The sequence below is a fragment of the Ciconia boyciana genome, chromosome 2 (genome assembly GCF_034638445.1).
Source record: "Ciconia boyciana chromosome 2, ASM3463844v1, whole genome shotgun sequence".
Taxonomy (NCBI): domain Eukaryota; kingdom Metazoa; phylum Chordata; class Aves; order Ciconiiformes; family Ciconiidae; genus Ciconia; species Ciconia boyciana.
Window position 1 is genome coordinate 105,860,828 of NC_132935.1, and position 19,483 is coordinate 105,880,310.

The 19,483-nt window shown below is 46.2% G+C and overlaps 1 protein-coding gene across 1 annotated transcript in view; it reads right to left on the bottom strand.

The window, feature by feature from the left end:
* Positions 1-18,098, bottom strand: part of VOPP1 (VOPP1 WW domain binding protein) — a 64,999-nt gene extending 46,901 nt beyond the window's left edge. Inside the window, exon 1 of the mRNA XM_072851393.1 lies at positions 17,653-18,098. Coding sequence (XP_072707494.1) covers positions 17,653-17,703 — 51 coding nt within the window. The 5' untranslated portion in view covers positions 17,704-18,098. The remainder of the gene's footprint in view (positions 1-17,652) is intronic.
* Positions 18,099-19,483: the final 1,385 nt, after the last annotated feature.

The window sequence follows — 19,483 nt, forward strand, 5'->3', positions numbered from 1 at the left end:
CAGGGCTTCCTTTGAGCCTAAATCCACAGTGTGCAACAAGAAACCTGGAGTGCCAATTCTACACGTTGGTACAAGGAACTTTAGGATTGATGTTGCTAACGTGCATACTTTAATTGAAAACTGTTAGTCTCTTTTCTTTTAATTTCATTGCATAGAGCCCTTGAATGGTCTCTCTTGACAAAGACCTGCCAGTGCTAAATCAATTCTGATTTACTAGCCCTGTCAATGGCCACAGAAACATAAGACTGGAAAACTGGACTAGTCCAGAAAAAGTGTAAATCATTGGATTATTTCAAAATATTAGGGGGGAAAAAAAACCCCAAAAACCAAAAAACACACAAACCCAATTAGAGCAGCAGACATAGAAGAGACTTACACAGGAATGTATAAACTCACCACTTTCTGTATTAAACATCCAGTTCTAGGGACATTTCATCAGTTCATATAAATAAAATTTTTTAAAAGTATCTAAGACTGCCTTAAGATTTTCATTAAAGGAATAGGACAGCCCCAAAACCAGCCTCAGCATGAATCCCCTATCCCAGCCCCTATCAGACAGGCAGGAGCTGAGGAAGGTACTGTGAACTGGCACAGCAAGGTCAGCAACACCACAGCCCGCAAAAATCTGGTGCTTAGAAAAGACACTACCAACGCTCTAAGCCCAAATGTTATACAGATTTGTTTTACAACAGTCATTAAGGTTGGGAAAGGCATACTAGGTGTTGCCTTCTCTGCAGTCTTCACTGTACCCCCTTCCCCATCCCCCTAGTTACTGAAAAGGAACAGTGATTATTTGAAATAAATCTCTCCAGTATTGCCACACTCCTTGCCTGGATGTACAACAACATTCATTGCTACAAGACCCTTTCAGTGTAATAGGAGAAGGGGGAGACGGATTTTTATGAGCTATTTATTAAATATAAATATTTCATATCAGCATATGAATTAATTATGTAGCAGCAGGTAAACTCCAGATGGTGCCAGCTTGATCTGAAACTTTAAACAGTTATCTTCTGAGAAACCCATTCATATTAGGGAGTTGGGCACATAACTGTATTTTTTGGGGTGCTGAAACTAATAGTTTCCTGCATTCTGAAAACAAAACAAAACAAAAAAATCTTTGTTTTCTTGGCATCTGCAGAACGGAGAAAGGAGGTGGTAGCAATTGTCACCTTGCAGTCAAGATCCACCCAAACCAGTTAACATGCTCTGCCAGGATATGGCAAATCTGCGTTCAAGTCTCTGTCCCACCCAGAAGGACTCGAACCTCTCTCGCTCTCCTGGAAGTGAATGAACATCAAGCTGCAGGCGATCGGAGGAGACATCTCAGATTTTTGTGCTGGCAATGTTTCTACTTGAATGAAATGCATAAATATAGGAGCAAACGCCCATCTACACCAGCATCCTATCTCTACCAGGAGACAACAGCAAAATGTTGGCGATATGGTATAAAAACCAGCAAGTACAGAATTACCTCCTTCTCCAACAGACCCAAGCAGATTTCCCAAATCTCTCGCATAAACACTTCCCAAGTCAAGGCCATGCTGCTTAATAGCAACTAAAAGACCTAACATCTCATCCTTTTTTGTCTTTAAATTCTATGTTCTTCCGTCTCTCAAGGGGTATAATTGGAACAAGCACTGCAAACACAGGTCTCCCTCTTCAAAGAGCATCTAAACCACTGAGCTATGGTGTCACTTTCCATCTAGTTTAGTGCATATTTCCTTTGTATTTTACACAGTGGAGAAGAGGGATAATGTAAACAAGTGACATAGGGTGCACTGGAATTAATCTATCTCTTGAGGCTAGGAACTCTTCCAGGAGAAGAGTGATACACACTCAAATCATCCTGAGGACGTAAAGGAGATAAAACCAGCCTCCCACACCCTGGGTGAATGCCAAGCTTTTCAGAAAAAAGTTCCACTCTCCTCTGACCACATACCGTAAACCTACACTTTCAATTCCTTAGCTTTTGGAAGTATTTAAACAAAACCAGCCTTTTAAAGTGCTGAAACTGTTTCAATGTGCTGTTATTTCTATTTTGACTAAAACTACTCAGTGGCATTGACCCAATTTCGCAAAACTTTAGACTGTCCTAGGACTGCATCTTTCAGTGAATGATTACTTAAAAGCAAAAAAACAAAACCAAAAAACCTCAGACCCAAGTGTTAGTTCTTGTGGTATTTCAGTGTGTGTGAACACAGCACTAAAAAGACAACAATAAGTTAAACAGATTTAGTCAGCTATCCAAAGAGGCGGAATGCAGGTGAAGACTTTTGTTAGTTCATATTCTACCCAAATAAATATTGCCATCACTAACAGTCTGAGAATAATTAGATCAACAGAAATTCATTAAGTCAGGTATACAATCCGAATACAAGTATAGCTCAGTGGTAAATGTCCAAATGTGTACATGAAAAGATTAGGATAAAGATGCATATAGGATAAGAGTCTGGATGTATTTATTGATCTCAGATTCACTACTAACAGGATGCACTGAACAAACACTAGGGTGACAATTTGATAATTCCACAAGGAGAGGAGTCCCAATCCAAGAATTTTCCTGCAGACCATTCACGTCCCTGGATGGATTCATCCCATCTACAAGATGTCTAGCATGGGACTTCCAAAAACGCCCATATTTAGAAGTCCCATGAAAAGGAAGGGCTTGTTGCAAAGCATGTGTTTACTCAAGCCAAAGCAAGTGTTTACTGTGAAGTCAAAGCAGTTTCCTTGTACTGCACTGGACTGGGAAACCAGGAGTCAGAAATGTTAAGCTTCTAATTCTGCCACTGACACTGTGCATGATGCTTTCTGCCCACTTACCCATCTGCACAATGGCTATGCATCTGGCCTGGATGTGACTGGAACATGCTATGGCATATTTCATGTTTAAGTGCTATGAAATCCTTCTGTGAGAGGTGCCAGATGAGCACGCTTATTGTCATTACAAATAATTGCAAAATTCTGGTTTCCCATAAAAATCTAAGTACTAACTGTCAGAGACTTCTGAAGCATAACAGCCCAATTTGTTCTTTATTTGATTACTTGTGTTTGAATAAAGCATGAAGAAATACCGTAAACGTACAAATAGGTTTAATCTAATTTGGAAGATGGATATTTGGAGAAGCCATTACCATGAATACAGCAGATACCAAAGTCTAGGACATCATTAAGAAAGAGTTGCTCCTCCAGAACAATATACAGCACTGAAGAAGAAAGGAACAGTGATTTTTTTTTTTTTTTTGCAGTTAAAGAGCCAGGTATTAAAGTCAGGTCCATGATTTAGTTTTGCTGCTTTCAGTGCATGTTCTAGGAAGAAGCATCTGGGTGTGAGCACCACCTCTGTCCCTGCAGGTCCTGGTACACCCTGCAGACAGAAGCTGCACACAGCACAGTGGTAGGACACTAGCCCCACCGGCTGTAACCGTTACACTGGCTCCGCAGGCACTTTTGTGCCAAGCTGACACAGGTACAGCTCCTAGGCACAAAGGTGGCACATCCCTGCCATTGACTGGCTGCAAAAACACCTGCCAGGCTGAGGGAGGGCCAAGTCCAGACAAATCTGGCAAGCCTGTGTAGACAGGGAGATCAAACACCTTGGAAGAGTCATTTGTTCATGCGGACAGCTTCACAGTCAGGTCTCAGTCCTTCCTCAAGACCCATGTGTTTACAATCCGTATGAGCAAGGCAGTGCCCCTTCAAGGAGATGCCCAGGGAGTCATTAGCAGTGCTAGAATAACACTTGCAAATGCTGACAATGAAATTACAAGTGCCATTCCTACTGCTGTGAATAAAGTGGCCAAGCTTTCTCTAGGCGGTATCAGGAAACCCAGTATTAATTGTCCCTTCATAACTTTGCTTCACATCGTGTTTAAATGTTCTCACTTGAAGGAAAGCCCTTTAACAAAGGGTCCCTGTTTCCAAGCCTCTCTAGATCTGTTTTAAAAGCTTGCTGCAGGAACATTTCAAAAGGAAACTTCTTAAAAGTTATTAATTTGGCTCCATCAGGCACTTCCAGATAGTGGGACATTTGCAGACACTGCTCATTTTTTTCTCTGTCAGACTTGCTTTTGGAAATCTGTTGAACTGCATCTATTTAACTGAACTTGAACCTTCATAAGAAATTTAATATCTTTACAATCTATTTGCTTGGAAGGGAGCAAATCACTGATTAGGATCAGAGTTAAAACTCCAAAACCCATAACCCATTATCCTTCTCCCCACCAGTGAGAGTGCTGCCACAAAATCCAATACAACTGGTATATTCCAGCTGAGCCCTGGGGTTTCTGCCATGGACTAGCAACCCACATTATCAAAGCCTGCATCTGGAGGTCCCAGAATGTAGAATAATATACAGTCCTACTAAAATTAATCAGATTGTACATGCTGTATCTGATATCGGCAACATAGACAAAAGTAAAGCAAAATCTTGTACAGTGTCTCTCCTCCAGATCTGAAAATTGCCCTCATATGTGTTTATACCATATTTATATACCTAGAGCCCTCCTACCCATCTGAAACTAAGAAATAATGTTTTACTTTGATCCTAGGCAAGAGTTTACAGACATACCTCTCATTAATGTTGATGTAAATGAGATACCATTTCAGTTTCACTGGTTTTAACAAGTTAATATAGTAGATGAATTTGGTCTTCCTCCTCTTTTCACTACTTCATACTTGCCTGTCAGTCCTTGTTAGGATTATTCTTATTGTATCTGCACAGTTGCAAATTAAACACTTTTCACGTTACAGAAGCTCCCACAATAGCTCTCACACATCCTTACATGCTCTTGCAGAAAAACTCTCAACTTAACTCATGCCTTTTTCCAGATGTATAGTTTGAGACTGAAAAGTTAAGTCCATTAAACACCTGAGAATTTACATGGTATCACAATAATTTCATATTACCCATGGCCTGCGCCTGCCCACGTCCTCTACAGTTCACAGAAAGCTTACCAGCTGCCCGTGCAGTCTCCTCTGCCTACTTTCCATCTACATTATGCAACAGCCATATGTTTATTAAAAACATTCCCCTTTGCCCCGACAGCAACAGCAGCATATTCCAGGGTTGATACCCTACTAAAAAGAGGAGGCATAAATATGAAGGAGAAAGGATCTGTACACAGGGCAGCCCGCTGTAACGAAGGGTCACCCATGCTGCAAAGGGAATTCTAGAGAGAAGCAGCAAGTTGAACCCTTAAATCTTCATCCTAACATACCAAAAGGAAAAAAATGCAAGGAAACAGATATTCAGGCAAAAGGGACAGGATGGAAATCTGTACTCCTTTCAAGTAAAAAGGAATATATATATACACACACACACACACACACACATATACACACACACATACATATATATATAAAAAATATTTTGTCTGTATCAAACATTTAATTGCATCACATGAGAAACAGATTTATAGGGCGTTTCCAAGTTCAGATGGTACAGCTTCAAGAATAGACCTCTGCAAACAGGGGAAAGTAAAGAAACGATGGGAGAGGCAAAGTCCGTGCAGGAAGTGGATGTGCCAGGGCTGAATCGTAGATGGGACTAAAGAAAGCTTAGAAAAGCAAGAGAAAAGGAGAATACAGAAAAAGTTAAAGCCTTTTAAAAAGAGAACGGGGACTCAGCAGCCAAGGAATTGGAAACCCTTGCAAACCGCATCTCTGCTAATCATGAAATCAGTAACGTGCGAAGAGAGAAGAAAGCCACCCTTGGCTGAGAGGGATGGAATGACGGTCCAGAGCAAGGCCAGGAGAAGGAGGAAACAAGGTGAGAGCAGTAAGTGAAGAGAGGATTATGTGGCAGTTTGAAGAGAAGGTTAAACTGCTTGAGTTTCAGGCAGCAAGAGATCAGGAGCCAATAAAGCAATTCCAGGTAGAGAAGATGATGTGACTGGATCAACAAGAAAAAGTGACAGCTCTACTGTCAGGACGGTGTACAAGGCGAGGAAAGAAAAAACCCACACCACCAAGAACAGGGAAAGCCAGGGAAAAAACAAACAAAAAAACCACAGCAGCTGCCCAGACTCCAGCAGTTGAGCTGAGAACTGCAGGAACATTTGCAGAGCCAGGAGTGATGTTCCCAGATGAATCACTAGCGCTCAGAGAGCTTTTCTCGCTTCCTTTCCCTGCCGCAGCCTCTCGCCCCCTTCCCGCCTTCTCCCGATCTCTCCTTAGCTCACCCCTGCACCACCTTCTCGGGGCTAAGAGACTGCAAGGAACAGCACCCATCTTCTTCCCCATCTCTCCCTGAAGACTTCAGTTAGCACTACGGGAGCTCTCACTGGCTTTGGCTGCATCTGATTTTCTCGTGAGTCACCTTCCCCTCTGCAAGTGATGGATAAACCCACAAGCAAGAGACACAGGTACAAGCCAGGCTGAAGCACACGTGGTCTTCTCAGTCATCTCAAAGCAGCCCAGGAGGTTCCTTGCTCCTCACTAGGTTCCTGGAAATTGTCCAGCATCCCCCCAGATACAGGGGTGTACTGGCAACTTCAGCATAGAAAAGATACTCTGGGAAGCAAGAGAAAGCAAAAATGGCCTAAATTCATAGAGAAGCAACACGTGTTCCCTCCTCCATCATCTGCTCTGCCTACGCATTGCGTGCCATCATAAGCATGCCACCAACAGCTAGCAAGGGTTCATCAAGAGCCAAGACAACTCACCGTCAGAGCAGTTTTACACCTTCACCATACCTGCGTAGCAGGTCACTCTATGAGGGGAACAGGAGGTGATGTGTCTCACCAGAGCGGCACAGGGGCTGCAGAGCTGGGGATTCTCAGTGCAAACATGCACACATCAGGTGAAAAGTATTTCACCCCGTGCCATGGCCCAGCACCCACAGTTTCCAGCACTTAATCACCGCGGATGGCTATCATGGAAATAAATGCATATTCACAAGCTATTCTTAGCATTCACCGGAGAGGCGATTACCAAATTACCCGGTTACATAATCTCTTTTATATAATCACTACGATGCTCTTCTCCTTATGCAACATGGAGGACAACCGCGGCCAGCTGAAGTAGCTCCTTCCCCAAGGACAGCTGCACCAGCAGCACCATGGATGGACATGCTGGCTACCACAGGTGCACGGATGAGCAACGGCAAGAGCCAACTTGAGACAACCAAGCTTTTGAGAAGCAGCGATGTATAAACATCTGCTTTCAGCCTGGGGAAGAGATGAGCATCCCTGCCCACACTGCTTCAGAAGATGCATAGAGCAGAGATCACCTGCACCTCAAGCTGGTTGAGATGCCAAAGTCAAAGGCACCCAGCGCCCTACAGGCAGCCTGACCCAGCCCTCGCTAGAAGCAAGCGGGATGTTTCCATTGACTTTTAATGGGCTTTGGATGGGGCCCAGGATTAGGGCTTTAATAAAAATAGGAGGTCAAGATCACTACAGAATTAAAACAAGTGTAATCCAAATGCCCCTGGCTTTGTGCCATAGCCATGCCCGCAGTTTCCATGCACAGGGAAAGCCACACGAAGCTGCAACCAAAATGTGTTCCCGCAGGGCACCTCATGACGGGCATGCACATGCGGGGAGCTGGCAGCGTGGGTCAGCATAGCCACTCCAGGAAGTTTCAGCCACTGGAAGATTTTGGGCATGCCCCAATGCACCTCCTAGAGCATTTTCAGGATCTCATCCGGAACACTGTTCTAGGAACACTGCAGACAACTACGCAGACAATTGCCCGCTACGGGGTGTAACGAGACCCAATTTACTAATGTTCACCCAGTGCTTTAATAAGCCAGCATCAGAAGTGCTACCTGCAGTAAGCGAGAAGCACAATTTAAGTCATGGATTTCAGAAAATACAGCTCCTGAGATCTGCAGATCACCTGCGAATCCTGGAACACTTTTCCATTACCACGCTGTGAGTTCAGCATTAAGCTCAGCTAGCTGCGCACTGCTGCCATTAAGGGAAAAACCCAAAACTGTGAAGCCCCTCAACAATAAGGCATTAACACTGCTAAAAACCCAAGTCCTAGTTCTGTACATACCAAAGGAATGGAAGACAGAACAAAATAACAACTTTGATCTCAATCCATCTCTTCTGAATGACACTCAAATCCAAAGGCATCTGCCTTAGCTTTTTCTCAGGGTTACGCAACTGATAGTATTTGGCCATTATTTGGCACCTACTGCCTCCTCTGCTTCCTAGTTTCGCTAGAAATACAGGCCGTCCCGAGCAATATGCAGGCAAAACCCCAGCCTTAGCGTGGCACAATACGCTTTATGCAGGGACACACATGCACAAGTTTGGGAATAGAGACTGCTATCATTTCAGCTATAGAAAAAAAATAATGAAGCAGCTTAACGTTATCTTACACTATCTCAAACTATGGGATGACCCAGTTCTGAAGAGGTTTAATACAATCCCGTACACTATTATTACTTCTGTATGACAACCAGGAGATGTGAGTTGCCTTAGTCAAAAAGCAGATGAGAGTTTTGCTGGTCCCTCACACAGAACCTCACTGACACGTGTTAGTGCTTGTTGTGACAGCACTGATGACAGCTCGGGACCACCAGGCCTCCTCAGCACCATTGCTGCTCAAACCATTGAAAATGGTGATTCTTGTTAGGGATATTTCTTTGGGATAGACAAGACAGCACTCAAGATAGGAGCAGCTCATGTCAGACTTAAAAAGAAAAGCAAACCATGTAAAAGTAGATTTAAGGCTTCTCACACAGCCCTCCTCCCTCCCCCCTTTTTTTTTTTAGGCTAGACCATTTAGCTGACCATTTGAAAGCAGCATTTTCAGAGAGGAAGGTTTCCTCCTCTGTTTTGGACTGAACTCCTGCCAAACTTAATGGCATTTGAACAAATGAAGGTGGACTTTTACACCGTTACCCTTCCTGCACCGGATTGAACCCACTGCTCCATATGTGATGGGGAAGTAGGGCCCTGAGCTGGAAACTCGCACTGTAATAGATTCAGCAGTGAATTCCTGGATCTCACTTACACCAGCATCGAGATAATTATCTGTAGCGATGAGCAATACATTTTTTCCCCCTGAGGAGCAGAAATGAAAGAAAACACTTGCTTGACTCATCCTTGCCTGGTTCTTGCACCAAAAGCTGAAACACGTTTACAGTCACCCGCCACAGCAAGAAGCACCCACACTGACTTTCTGCATTTACAGAGATACTGCGAGGAAAGCAGAAAGGAATTTGCCATGTTAACAGGTTTTCTACCCACTTCAGTGAAGAGATTTAATAAAATTGAGAGAAACGAAACACTGAGTTACACCTGGGCAATTCCCCAGGTAGAGACCACTACACTCTCTGTAATCATACCGTCATGCCCAAATAGGAGTCACTGTGCAGTACAAGCACTTTAATATCAATCTGTTGTGTTGACACTAAAGGGATTGTACTAAAACCAGCATGGTATAAACAGCTAAACTTCTGTGGTTTAGAGAAGGCGTGTCTCCTGTCCAGAAAGGAAGAAATACAGACTAAGGCCAGGACACACAAGAGAATTTTGTTGTCCTACCTTCGTCCATCAGGTGTGCAAAAAGACACAACCATACTACCAAAAAAACAAGTTCGCAGCAACTTAAAACAAGCCTGCCTTTGCTACTACAGCCATTGGTGCCTTTTTTTTTTTTTTTGGCTAGTATACATTCCCTGGCAGAGCTCCTAATTTCTTGAAGACTAAACCTTCTAGATCACAGGCACACTACCAGCTCTTAACCCCATGGTAGCACAAGTCTGTCACTGCAACTACACTGCTGCCAACACTGAGCTAAGCAGAGCAAGTCTACAAAAGCATCACCCTCCCTTGGATGGCAGTGCTGTTGAGCCCCAAAAAGAAGGTGAACATGTGCAACAAAATACTCTTCTCACATCAAGTGTAAGGCTCTTGAAACACGTGCTGCCTGTGGTCTTTGGTCTGCCGTCAATGAGACCCCTGCCACCCTCCCACATGCTTACGCTCCTCTCATATTAATTTCACCTCAGAGTTCTCTGGTTCTTCCTCCTCTGAGGGAGGATCCAAACAGACTGGAACGCATGTAACTAGAAAGGCATAAAAATCCATTAAGGGTACTTGCCTTAACTTAAGTGTATTGGAAAGACAAATTTGTAGAGGTATGGGCTGCATACTTGGGGTCCATGATCTGCACCTCTAATTCCACCAGTGCAAAACCTGAGAAGGAAGGATCCACCCTCAAAACTATTGCCAGCTATTTAGTTGCATGATGCCCACCAACATCAGAGGCGGGAGACCAAGCCAACTGGCATGCCATCATTCCTACTCTGGCAGGAAAGGAACAAGCTGCTTACAGAGGGCTCGAGTGCAGCCAAGGCTGGAGTCAGGGCATGCTCCCATCGCCCTGCTTCAGCACGCTCCAAGAACAGCTGCTTTCCGCTGTTGTTGAACTCTGAACCTAAGGCACAGATCACTTCATAGTCACTTCCAATGAAAGGGATGCAGCCAAGGTGGTATTTTTTAGGGTTTTTTTGGTTTGGGTTTTTTTTTCCCCAGACATCCAAACGAGAGACATAGAGGGAATGGCGCGCTAGAGGATTGCTGGTTACCCACCACCTGGACTCGAGGATGATGGTCCCTCCTGTGCTGCAGCTGATGGTGGACCTTCCCTGGGGGTATGGTCTCCAGCCACAACCCTCTCCCGCCCCACAGACGGGAAAAGGCTGGGGAGGTCATTAGCTCCAGGCTGAGAACTTCTGCTCCAACGGACACTTGGCAAGTGATGTGGGAAAACAACAGGACACCATCTGGAGAAGTTAGTCTTATCTAACAGCGTCTTTCAGGGGAAAACCAGAAACAGACTTGGCTAGTTTTCCCTTCTAGCACTGCATGGAAAAGGACTGTAGGATTTTATTTGTTACAAATGCAGTACTGTCTGTCCTGTAACTCTCATTAGGTGACATCTAACATACTGAAACAAGTGTGCTACCAAAATGGGCGGTCCCACTCCAAGCCATACATTTCCACTCCTCCCTTGCAGCAAGTCTCATGATGCTACCATTGCACAAACTTCTGCTGAACCAATGGAAAACTATTCCCTCTCATTTTTTTCCCCATCCTCTTTTTGCTGGCTTAGTCTTCCATAGCGTCAGTGGGTTGATCCGATTCCTCCACAGCCGCATGGTCACTAGACCTTGCAGGAGCACAAAGCCAGCAGAACGAGGGGTTAAAGACCACCGTTGCCAGCAACAGCCCACCCCTGCATTGGATCAGACACAGATTAGAAACTACTTCTTGCTAATTCAATTTTTTCTAAAAATCTACCAGACTGAAAGCTGAGTCATTGAGAAAGAGGAAGAGATTTTTAGTTGAGTTATTTAAAACATGGGTTAAGTTAACACCCATTTAGCGCGAAGCCAAAGACACGCTTGAGAAGAAAGACATTTTTAACCTAGCAGTGAAAACTTTTCCACTTAATATGTGAGAAACCTGTCAAGATACATTGCTCTCAAAATGCAAAAAAAAGAAAAAAAAATAAAAGAAAAAGGCAAGCATTCAACGAACCCAGACTCCCCTCTCATGCTCCCTCAAAATACCAGGCATGGTATTTCATCTCATGTATTACCTTACTGATGTCAGGAAAGTGATAACATCCACTGTTTAAGCCCTTATCTTTCCTTTGTCTTGGAAGTGCTGTTTAACACCTATGATTCCAGGCTGTGGCTCCAGCCTTCAGACAGACCTAAGATTCGTTGCTCAAATAGTGCCTTTTGAGCAATGAAAAAAAGATTGGTTTAGAAAGGCTTTGCCTCTTGCTAGTCAGAAGAAAGTTTGTATTTGCCATAATAAGCCCTAACAGGATTTCAACAAAGCCTTCAGCAAAATGCAAAAACTGTAGGAACAGCTGCTTTGCTGAGGATACAAAGCAATGCAGCGCCTTCAAACATTAGACTTAAAAATTAAAAAATGCTACCTTTCTGTAACTTTTTTTTATTTATATGAATTTTACTTTATATCACAACAGATTTGAAGTACATCGATAGCCACCTTGTCTCAGCACGAAATAAGAAATCTTAATTTTAAATTCTGTAGCATAAGCTCAGGCATTAATCTGTTCCTGCCTGTAAACTCAGCCTGCACAGATGAGCAGAGCAAACCGGTATGTGAGCATGCTCATTCCAGTTTTCCTAAGCCTCCTCCTAGTGGAGTAAACCAAAACAAATTTGCACTAAACCAAAGAGAGTTTCCACTGAGCCTTTTATCACTGATTTTAGCTAAATCCATTTTCAAAGAGCAGCTGAAGTCTAAAGGCTTGCTTTGGTCAACTTTAACACATCCTTCCAGACACCTGCATTAGCTGAGTGGAAAGTACTGAGATAAGAGAGTCAGAGCACTTCCCTTTTATAGAGAAAGCATAACAGACAGTGCTAAACATTTTTGACTGCTGTAAAAAATATAAACAGGTTTTATAGATGCTTTTTCTGATGAAAAAAACCCCAAGGCCAAAAAAAACCCACCACATAGCTATTCGCACCTCCCCTTAGAGGATGCAAATGGCACTCGGCCACCGTTCCCTTCCCACAGTGAACACGAATCCGTCTCCTCCTCAGCAGGAGCAAAGTGAGAAAAGTGTGCAAGCTCAGTCCTCCTGCCTGGAAATCATAGCCCATCTCGCTGCTGTCAAGAGGCAGGGAAGACTTGCCAACACCAGTTGGATACCCAAACTATAAATCATAAGTAAGCTCTTTCCTGCCTTCGCTCAGCAATGCAATAGCTGCTTCCCAACCAGCTGCAAGTGGGTAAGAAAAAAACCACCAAAAATTGTTTAAGCTGCTAAGCCCCTACATAACTAAAACTAACAAGCAGGAGAGAGGTGGAACACAGGAACACATCTACACTAACAGGAACACATCTACACTAACAACTCCCTTGCAGAATTTTTGGGATAGACTTTTCCCCAGCAGTTTGGACAGGATTATTCCTCCCACCACCCACTGACACAATGCCCACAAGAGTTAAAACATCAACAGGACAGTATCAGTGGGCTTCCACAGAGAGGGACATCATAGAGTCAACAACCCTGGTGTGCATGCACATTCGTACATTCAAGGGTATATACATTCCTGTAATTTGTATCTAAGGGAAACCCTGACGGTTAATGGATAGAAAAAAGTATCAGAAACGGGGGTGGGGGGAGAGGAGGGGTCGCCATAATCCTCACAACTTCTCGAACTCTACCTGTGCCTACTGCCTACTGTGATCAAAATGTTACCCAACTTAATGTGCTTGCACACAGGTTAAAAAAAAAAAAAAAAACCACCCAGACCAAAAAAACAACCACGAACAAACCTCTTCAGGTTTGAAGAGATTTTAGGACAGAGATTTTAGGTTTATCTTATTTGCTAAAATCTGTCCTGCTGAAGTCCACTTACAAAAATAATACTAAAAAGCTCCACACAGCAGTTATCCAAGTTGGAAGCAGCTACCCAATGTTGCTTTTATTTAAATAAATCTTGTATGACAGACTGTCAGGAGTGTTTGAATTTTATTTCAAGATAACACATTTTGCTGTTCATATGACATGTCCATTCTTTCCTTCTTTTAAAAAAGGCACTTGACTCTTTTTGTAGTATCTTTCATCTGACAAATTAACAAGAAGAGGACTATACTGATCACTTTTTTCCAACCATCTAATTATCAATATTTCTATCAGCATCCACATTTTAATTTTTAGTAATGAGAAACTGAGTGCGTAGAAATATCAATGCTAGTATTTCCAAAAGTGATGATCCAAATTTTGTATAGTCATGTGGAAACCTTCGTGGTGGGATTCTCACCCACATCTCACACCATCTACAGTGACTACCACAGGCCTCAGCTTACCTTAATACAGAGCACTAAAAAGCTTGACTTAAATATTTAGGCAGTTGCATTAGCTCCTAGGGTCCTCTGGACACACCATATGGGCCAACCAGAAGCTTAGGCACCTAAAATTATTCAATAGTTTTGAAAGTTGAAGCTATCCAGCAAGCTACTCAGCAGCATTAATAAAAAAATAACCTTCATTATTACGGCTGCAGCACAGGCAGGGTCCTCTGCCAGGCTTAAACAGCTCTTCTCAGCCTCCCCATCCCTGAGCTGAGCCTCAGCCACCCAGCTCTCCTCCATCCAGCATTTCTGCAGCTTGTGGGAGAGAAAGCAAGCACTCACTACGAGAAGTAAGCCACACCAAAATACTCTGGTGCCCTCATTCAGTCTGAAAATAAACTTGCTTCATCATCAAGTGGGTGGGGAGGCTGCTTGTTTAGTTTTATTTTTTCCCATCCCAAAGACCACACTATTCATTAAAGTCACATTTAAGCTCAGATGGCCAAAGCCCTCAGGATGACTGATGAAATAAAACCAGAAAATCTTGATATATACCCCAAACAGACACCACTTTAAGGACCTCCTCAAAGCTTTCCATTAAATTGAGAGCCATCTACTCATACAAAACTGAGACAAAACGCAGTCCTGTCGGAGGAACCACAAGCCATGCTAGCGAGCAAGACCACTGGCTATTTGTGAATGTTGAAATCACATACCCCAATACTACAGGTCTACCAGACAACCAGGCTCCTGGTGAAAAAGGACGTTTCAGGCAACTGCGGTTAATAACACACTGCTACCTCCAAGCAGCCAAATTAATTTGAAGAAGACAGATGGATGAAGATTCAACAGTGTTCATTTCTTCCTGCAAGAACCAAAATTACCTGTCAAGTTATCAACCTTAAAAGTTCCTCATTTTAGCTTACGTGTTAAACTGTTCAATGATGACTAAGTTGTGAGCAAAATTCATGGCATCTTTGGCTTTTCTCCCTTAACGGCAAGGTCTTCTCAGAGCAGAGTTTCCTGGTTCGTGGGGTTGGAGATTTTTCTTCCATCATGGGAGGAAAACAAAGCAAGTCTTTGTGGTTATGGTAGAAAACCGTTGTCAAACAAGAAAACTCAGAATTAATCCCCCTTTCCTACCACCACCGTGCTCTGGGTGTTTCTGTAATTAGTGTATCTCAAGCTTTTCTAGAGAACAGACTGGCATCCTAGCATCCAGAGCCAGCAATTTCTTACGTGTAAACCCCGCTTCAATAGCGATGCCTTCAGTTGCCTTCATGAAACCACCCATAAGGTAGGCAAGTGCCTTCCCCGGCCCCTCTGTCCCTCTTTTACATCTTCTGCCTTTACCTCAGGAACAGCAAGCCATCACTTCCCCACGGGAATGCAGCGCAGTCAGTTACTGACTAGGCTTCAAACTGAAGGCCACAAAGAAGCTTTTCCTGCATCCAAACTTGCATCCACCTTGAATTTGATATATGTTTACTTGTGAAGGAGTTTATATTCCTTTCATCCATATAACCAGAAATAGCGTTTTTGAATGCACACAAACAGAAAATACATGAACATCTTGCAACAAGTATTTTGGGTAATTTAAGCAAGGAGAACTTTAAACATCAGTAAACTACTGCAAATTCCTCTAAAGGGCTAAATGGCTTCCTCCCCCCCCCCCCCCCCCAATTATTTGGATAACGGTCAAAGCCTTTTGCAAAATGCTGAACGAAAAATATATTCCTCAGCTCACGCTAATATTAACTAAGAACACGACAAAGCTGCAAACAGATGTAAAAAAATTGTAACAATGCTATTTCAGATAATAGCCAGTATGGAAGTTAGTGCAGAAGACAGCAAAAGTTTCAAATACCAAAACGTTCTAAACAACCAGCTGTCTCCAATTCAATTATTTAAACCCCGCGCATTCTGTTTCTGGGCCTTTTTTTCCCTGTAGAGAACAACTTAAAACAATTTGTAATACTTCTTATTTACATAGCATCTCATTTAAAAAGATATCCTAAGCACTTCCAAAAAAAAAAAAAAAATCCACAAAACCAGATGGCAAAACAAACATTCTAGATTAAAAGAAAAAGGAAAAAAAAACCCCACAATTAAAACCAGTGTAAAAGCTTAAATAACAGCAACATGAGCTACATCCAAAGAGGATTTATGCAAATTACTTTTTTCAGGCACACAGGATCTTTTTCAGCGGAATACGCGTTAGAGAGCAGAGACATCTAATCAAACAGATCCTGGAGGGGCGAAGCCTTTCACACTCTCAGATGAACAAATTCCCCCCTGGGAAATGCCGGTGCCCATTTCATTTAATCGACATTTTGCCCTTCGTGCTTTCTGAAGAGCTTCTGCAGAGTCAAGGAGCAATCGTGGGCCAGGCTCTGGGCCAGGTTTACAGCCAGGATAGTGAGACACAGCCCAGTTAACTTGAAGAGTTACATTTATTTACATTAAATGGCGATTGTGATCCAAGTGTTTTCATGGGACGATGCTGGATGACATAGTGGGCAACATACCAGAAATCGTTCATCTGCGTAGGTGGCATAAACACGTAGTAAACATAATTTGCATGAATTATATCCATTACTGAAACCAATAATTACATAGCCAACACTCTGTTTTCCACGTAAGGGTTTGGTGGTGTGTTGTTTTTTTCTAAAAAATAATTCATTTTCTGTCTAAACCGATCCATCACAGAGGCAACACAGCTCTGCGCCCCTCCGACACCTTCAGCTAGACTGCCTCTGGGCTTTATAGATGTGAAGACGTACCTGAGACAAGCCCACGGGCGTTTCTGAAGTCACCCCAGCACGCTGCCACCGCACATGTCCTGGCGAGGATTCGAGCGCGGTGGCAAACCTGCCGCCGGCAGCCGGCAGGGCAGCGTGCCCGCCATGAACCTGTCCCAGGGTGGTTACCAGTGCCCCCAGCCTGCCCCCAACCCCAAGGTTAAACCAAAGACCAAGAGACAGCTCGCCGCCAGAAGACATCGATGGATCTGCCTGCTAAAAAAGGAGCTGGTTTCCCAGCCCCATGACATAACTGCGTGGCACAAATTCCCCCCTCCAATTAACGTAAGCTGCTAATTTTTGTTTGTTTCCTTGTTTCTTGTAACTACTAAAGCTGCGCTACCGAGGCTTTCCGAGAAGTTTAACCACGCTGCTCGGTGCCGCCACGGCTCCTCCTGAGCCGATGCCGCCGCACCTCTACCTCGCTGGGTACATTTGGTCCGAAAGGATACTTAAAAATAAAAGGTGCACCTTCCATTTAACCCTTACTGAAAGGCGCACGTTTCGCGTCCCTTGCAGAGCCAGCCAGCCTATTAGGAAGAGACAGCTTCCAACAGCTTGTGCCCCTGCCTACAGGTCCCGTGCTACTCCGCTCCAGCACACCACAGATAATCTTTTTCTCCTCCCGCAATAAAACATTAAAAAGAAAGCAAGCCAGGTCGCTGCTAACAGCCGTAACTACTGCACCCCGGCAGCCTACCAAGGCAGCAGAGCCGGGTTTTGCCCAGCCCGGCCCCGCACCGCCGCTCTCACGCACTCCTGGCCGCGCACTGCCCGGGAGCTTGTGGAGCCAAGCCCGTTCCGGCAAGGACATTAACCCCAAAATAAATGCTGCAACACCACCTCCCACACCGTCCGTCCGTCCCCCCCTCAGCTGGGTACGGGCTGCCAGCTTCCCCTCCGCCAGCCGCGCTGCTCCAGGTCGCGACTGATGGCAGATCCCCCCCGCCGCCCTCCCGGGGTGAACCAGCCGCCCCGGGGCTGGCGGAGCCGCCGCAGGCAGGAAGAGCAGCGCTCCCCCCCCGCCAAGCCCACCTCACCTCCCACAGCAGCGAGAGCAGCAGCGCGGCCCCGGGCTGGAAGCGGTTCATCTCTCCTCCTCCTCCCGCGGCGGCGCCGGGCTCACCCCTGCCAGCTCAGGCGCGCACGGGCGCTGTCAGCGGCGCCATCCCCGGCGGCGGGGGAGCTCCGGGACGGCGGGGGGGGGCACGGACACGGGCACGGAGGGGCAGCAAGCAGCGCGGGCTGACAGACAGCTCGGGGGAAGGGGCGGCGAGAAGCCCGCGCCGGGGGCAGAGGGACGAGGCGGGGTAAAGCGGCGGCGGCGGGGCGGAGACGGAGGCGGGGAAGACCCGCAGCAGGGCGAGGGCGAAGGCGAAGGCAGGGGCGGGCTGACCCGCCGATCCCCTCAGCAGCGGCGGCCGGAGCCGGGCGGGCAGCGCCGCGGAGAGGCGAGAGGAAGGGCAGCGCGGTAGCTCGGGCGGGCGGCACAAAGAGACCGGGCGCCGCCGCGGCCGAGGGCGGGGAGAAGAGCCGGCCCGCCCCGGCACCGCCCCGCGCCGCTGCCCGGCCGAGAGGGGGCGGTGGCGGGGGCAAGGGGCGGGGGGAGCGGGCTCCCCGCCCCCCTCGCCTTGCCCCGAGCGGCGAGTAACGGCCTCCCTGTGGGCCCCGCGCGGCGCCCGTGATGGCGACCCCCGCCCGCGGGAGAGCGACCCCCCCGCCGGCCGCGCTGGCCTGCCCTGGCCCCAGGAACCGGCGGCCTGCCCCAGGAGGGATTGTGCGGAGTCCCCGGGGGGAGGTGACCCGCCGGTCGGGGTGACCTGGGTGCCGGCCCCGAGAAGGAGGAGCGGGTCCACGTGAGCCTCGTGAAGTTCAACATGGCCAAGTGCGGGCAGAGGGAGATAATCCTCCCCTTCTGCTCCACTCGTGAGACCCCACTTGAGTGCTGCGTCTAGCTCTGGGGTCCCCAGCACAAGCCTGACATGGAGCTGTTAGAGCAGGTCCGGAGGAGGGCCACGAAAATGGGCAGAGGGCTGCAGCACCTCTCCTGTGAAGAAAGGCTGAAAGAGTTGGGGTTGTTCAGCCTGGAGAAGAGAAGGCTCCAGGGAGACCTTATCGCAGCCTTTCAATACTTAAAGGAGGCTTATAAGAAAGGTGGAGAGAGACTTTTTACCTGGCAACGACAGGGCAACGGTTTTAACCTGAAAGAGGGTAGATTTAGACTGGACATACGGAAGACATTTTTTACAATGAGGGTGATGAGACACTGGAACAGGTTGCCCAGAGAAGCTGTGGATGCCCCATCCCTGAACGTGTTCAAGGTCAGGTTGGACAGGGCTTTGGGCAACCTGATCTAGCAAAAGTTGTCCCTGCCCATGGCAGGGGGGACCTGCCCAGTTGGACAGGATGATCTTTGAAGGTCCCTTCCAACCCACACCATTCTGTGGTTCTGTGATTCTGTGACAGCGCTGCCTCCGTCAGCCTCGTGGGTGGGAACAGGAGCTGCGTGAGCGGGCTTAGCGCCCCTGCCTACAGGGTGCACCTTTGGCACTTCAGAGGAGAGCCTATGCTCCCGCCCTGGTCCTTCATTTCCTCAGCGTGCTTAGGAACAGCCCTGGGTCATCTTCTTATAAAGATCTCAGGACTGGTCCTAGGCCAGAGTGGAGGTGCTCGCCAACTCCAGCAGTGACCCTCGTGACAGATGGCTGGTGTAGTTATGCCCTGGGTGTTTCCTTCACCGCCACCTTCTCCTGGTGCTTTGAGCCTCCTTTTCCAAGCCCTTTCCAGTCTTACCACAGCTGGACATGGCACTGTGTTCGCTGGGAGGGAGGCACAGCTGTTCTTTAAGTTTAGGAGGGACCAGAGTTTACC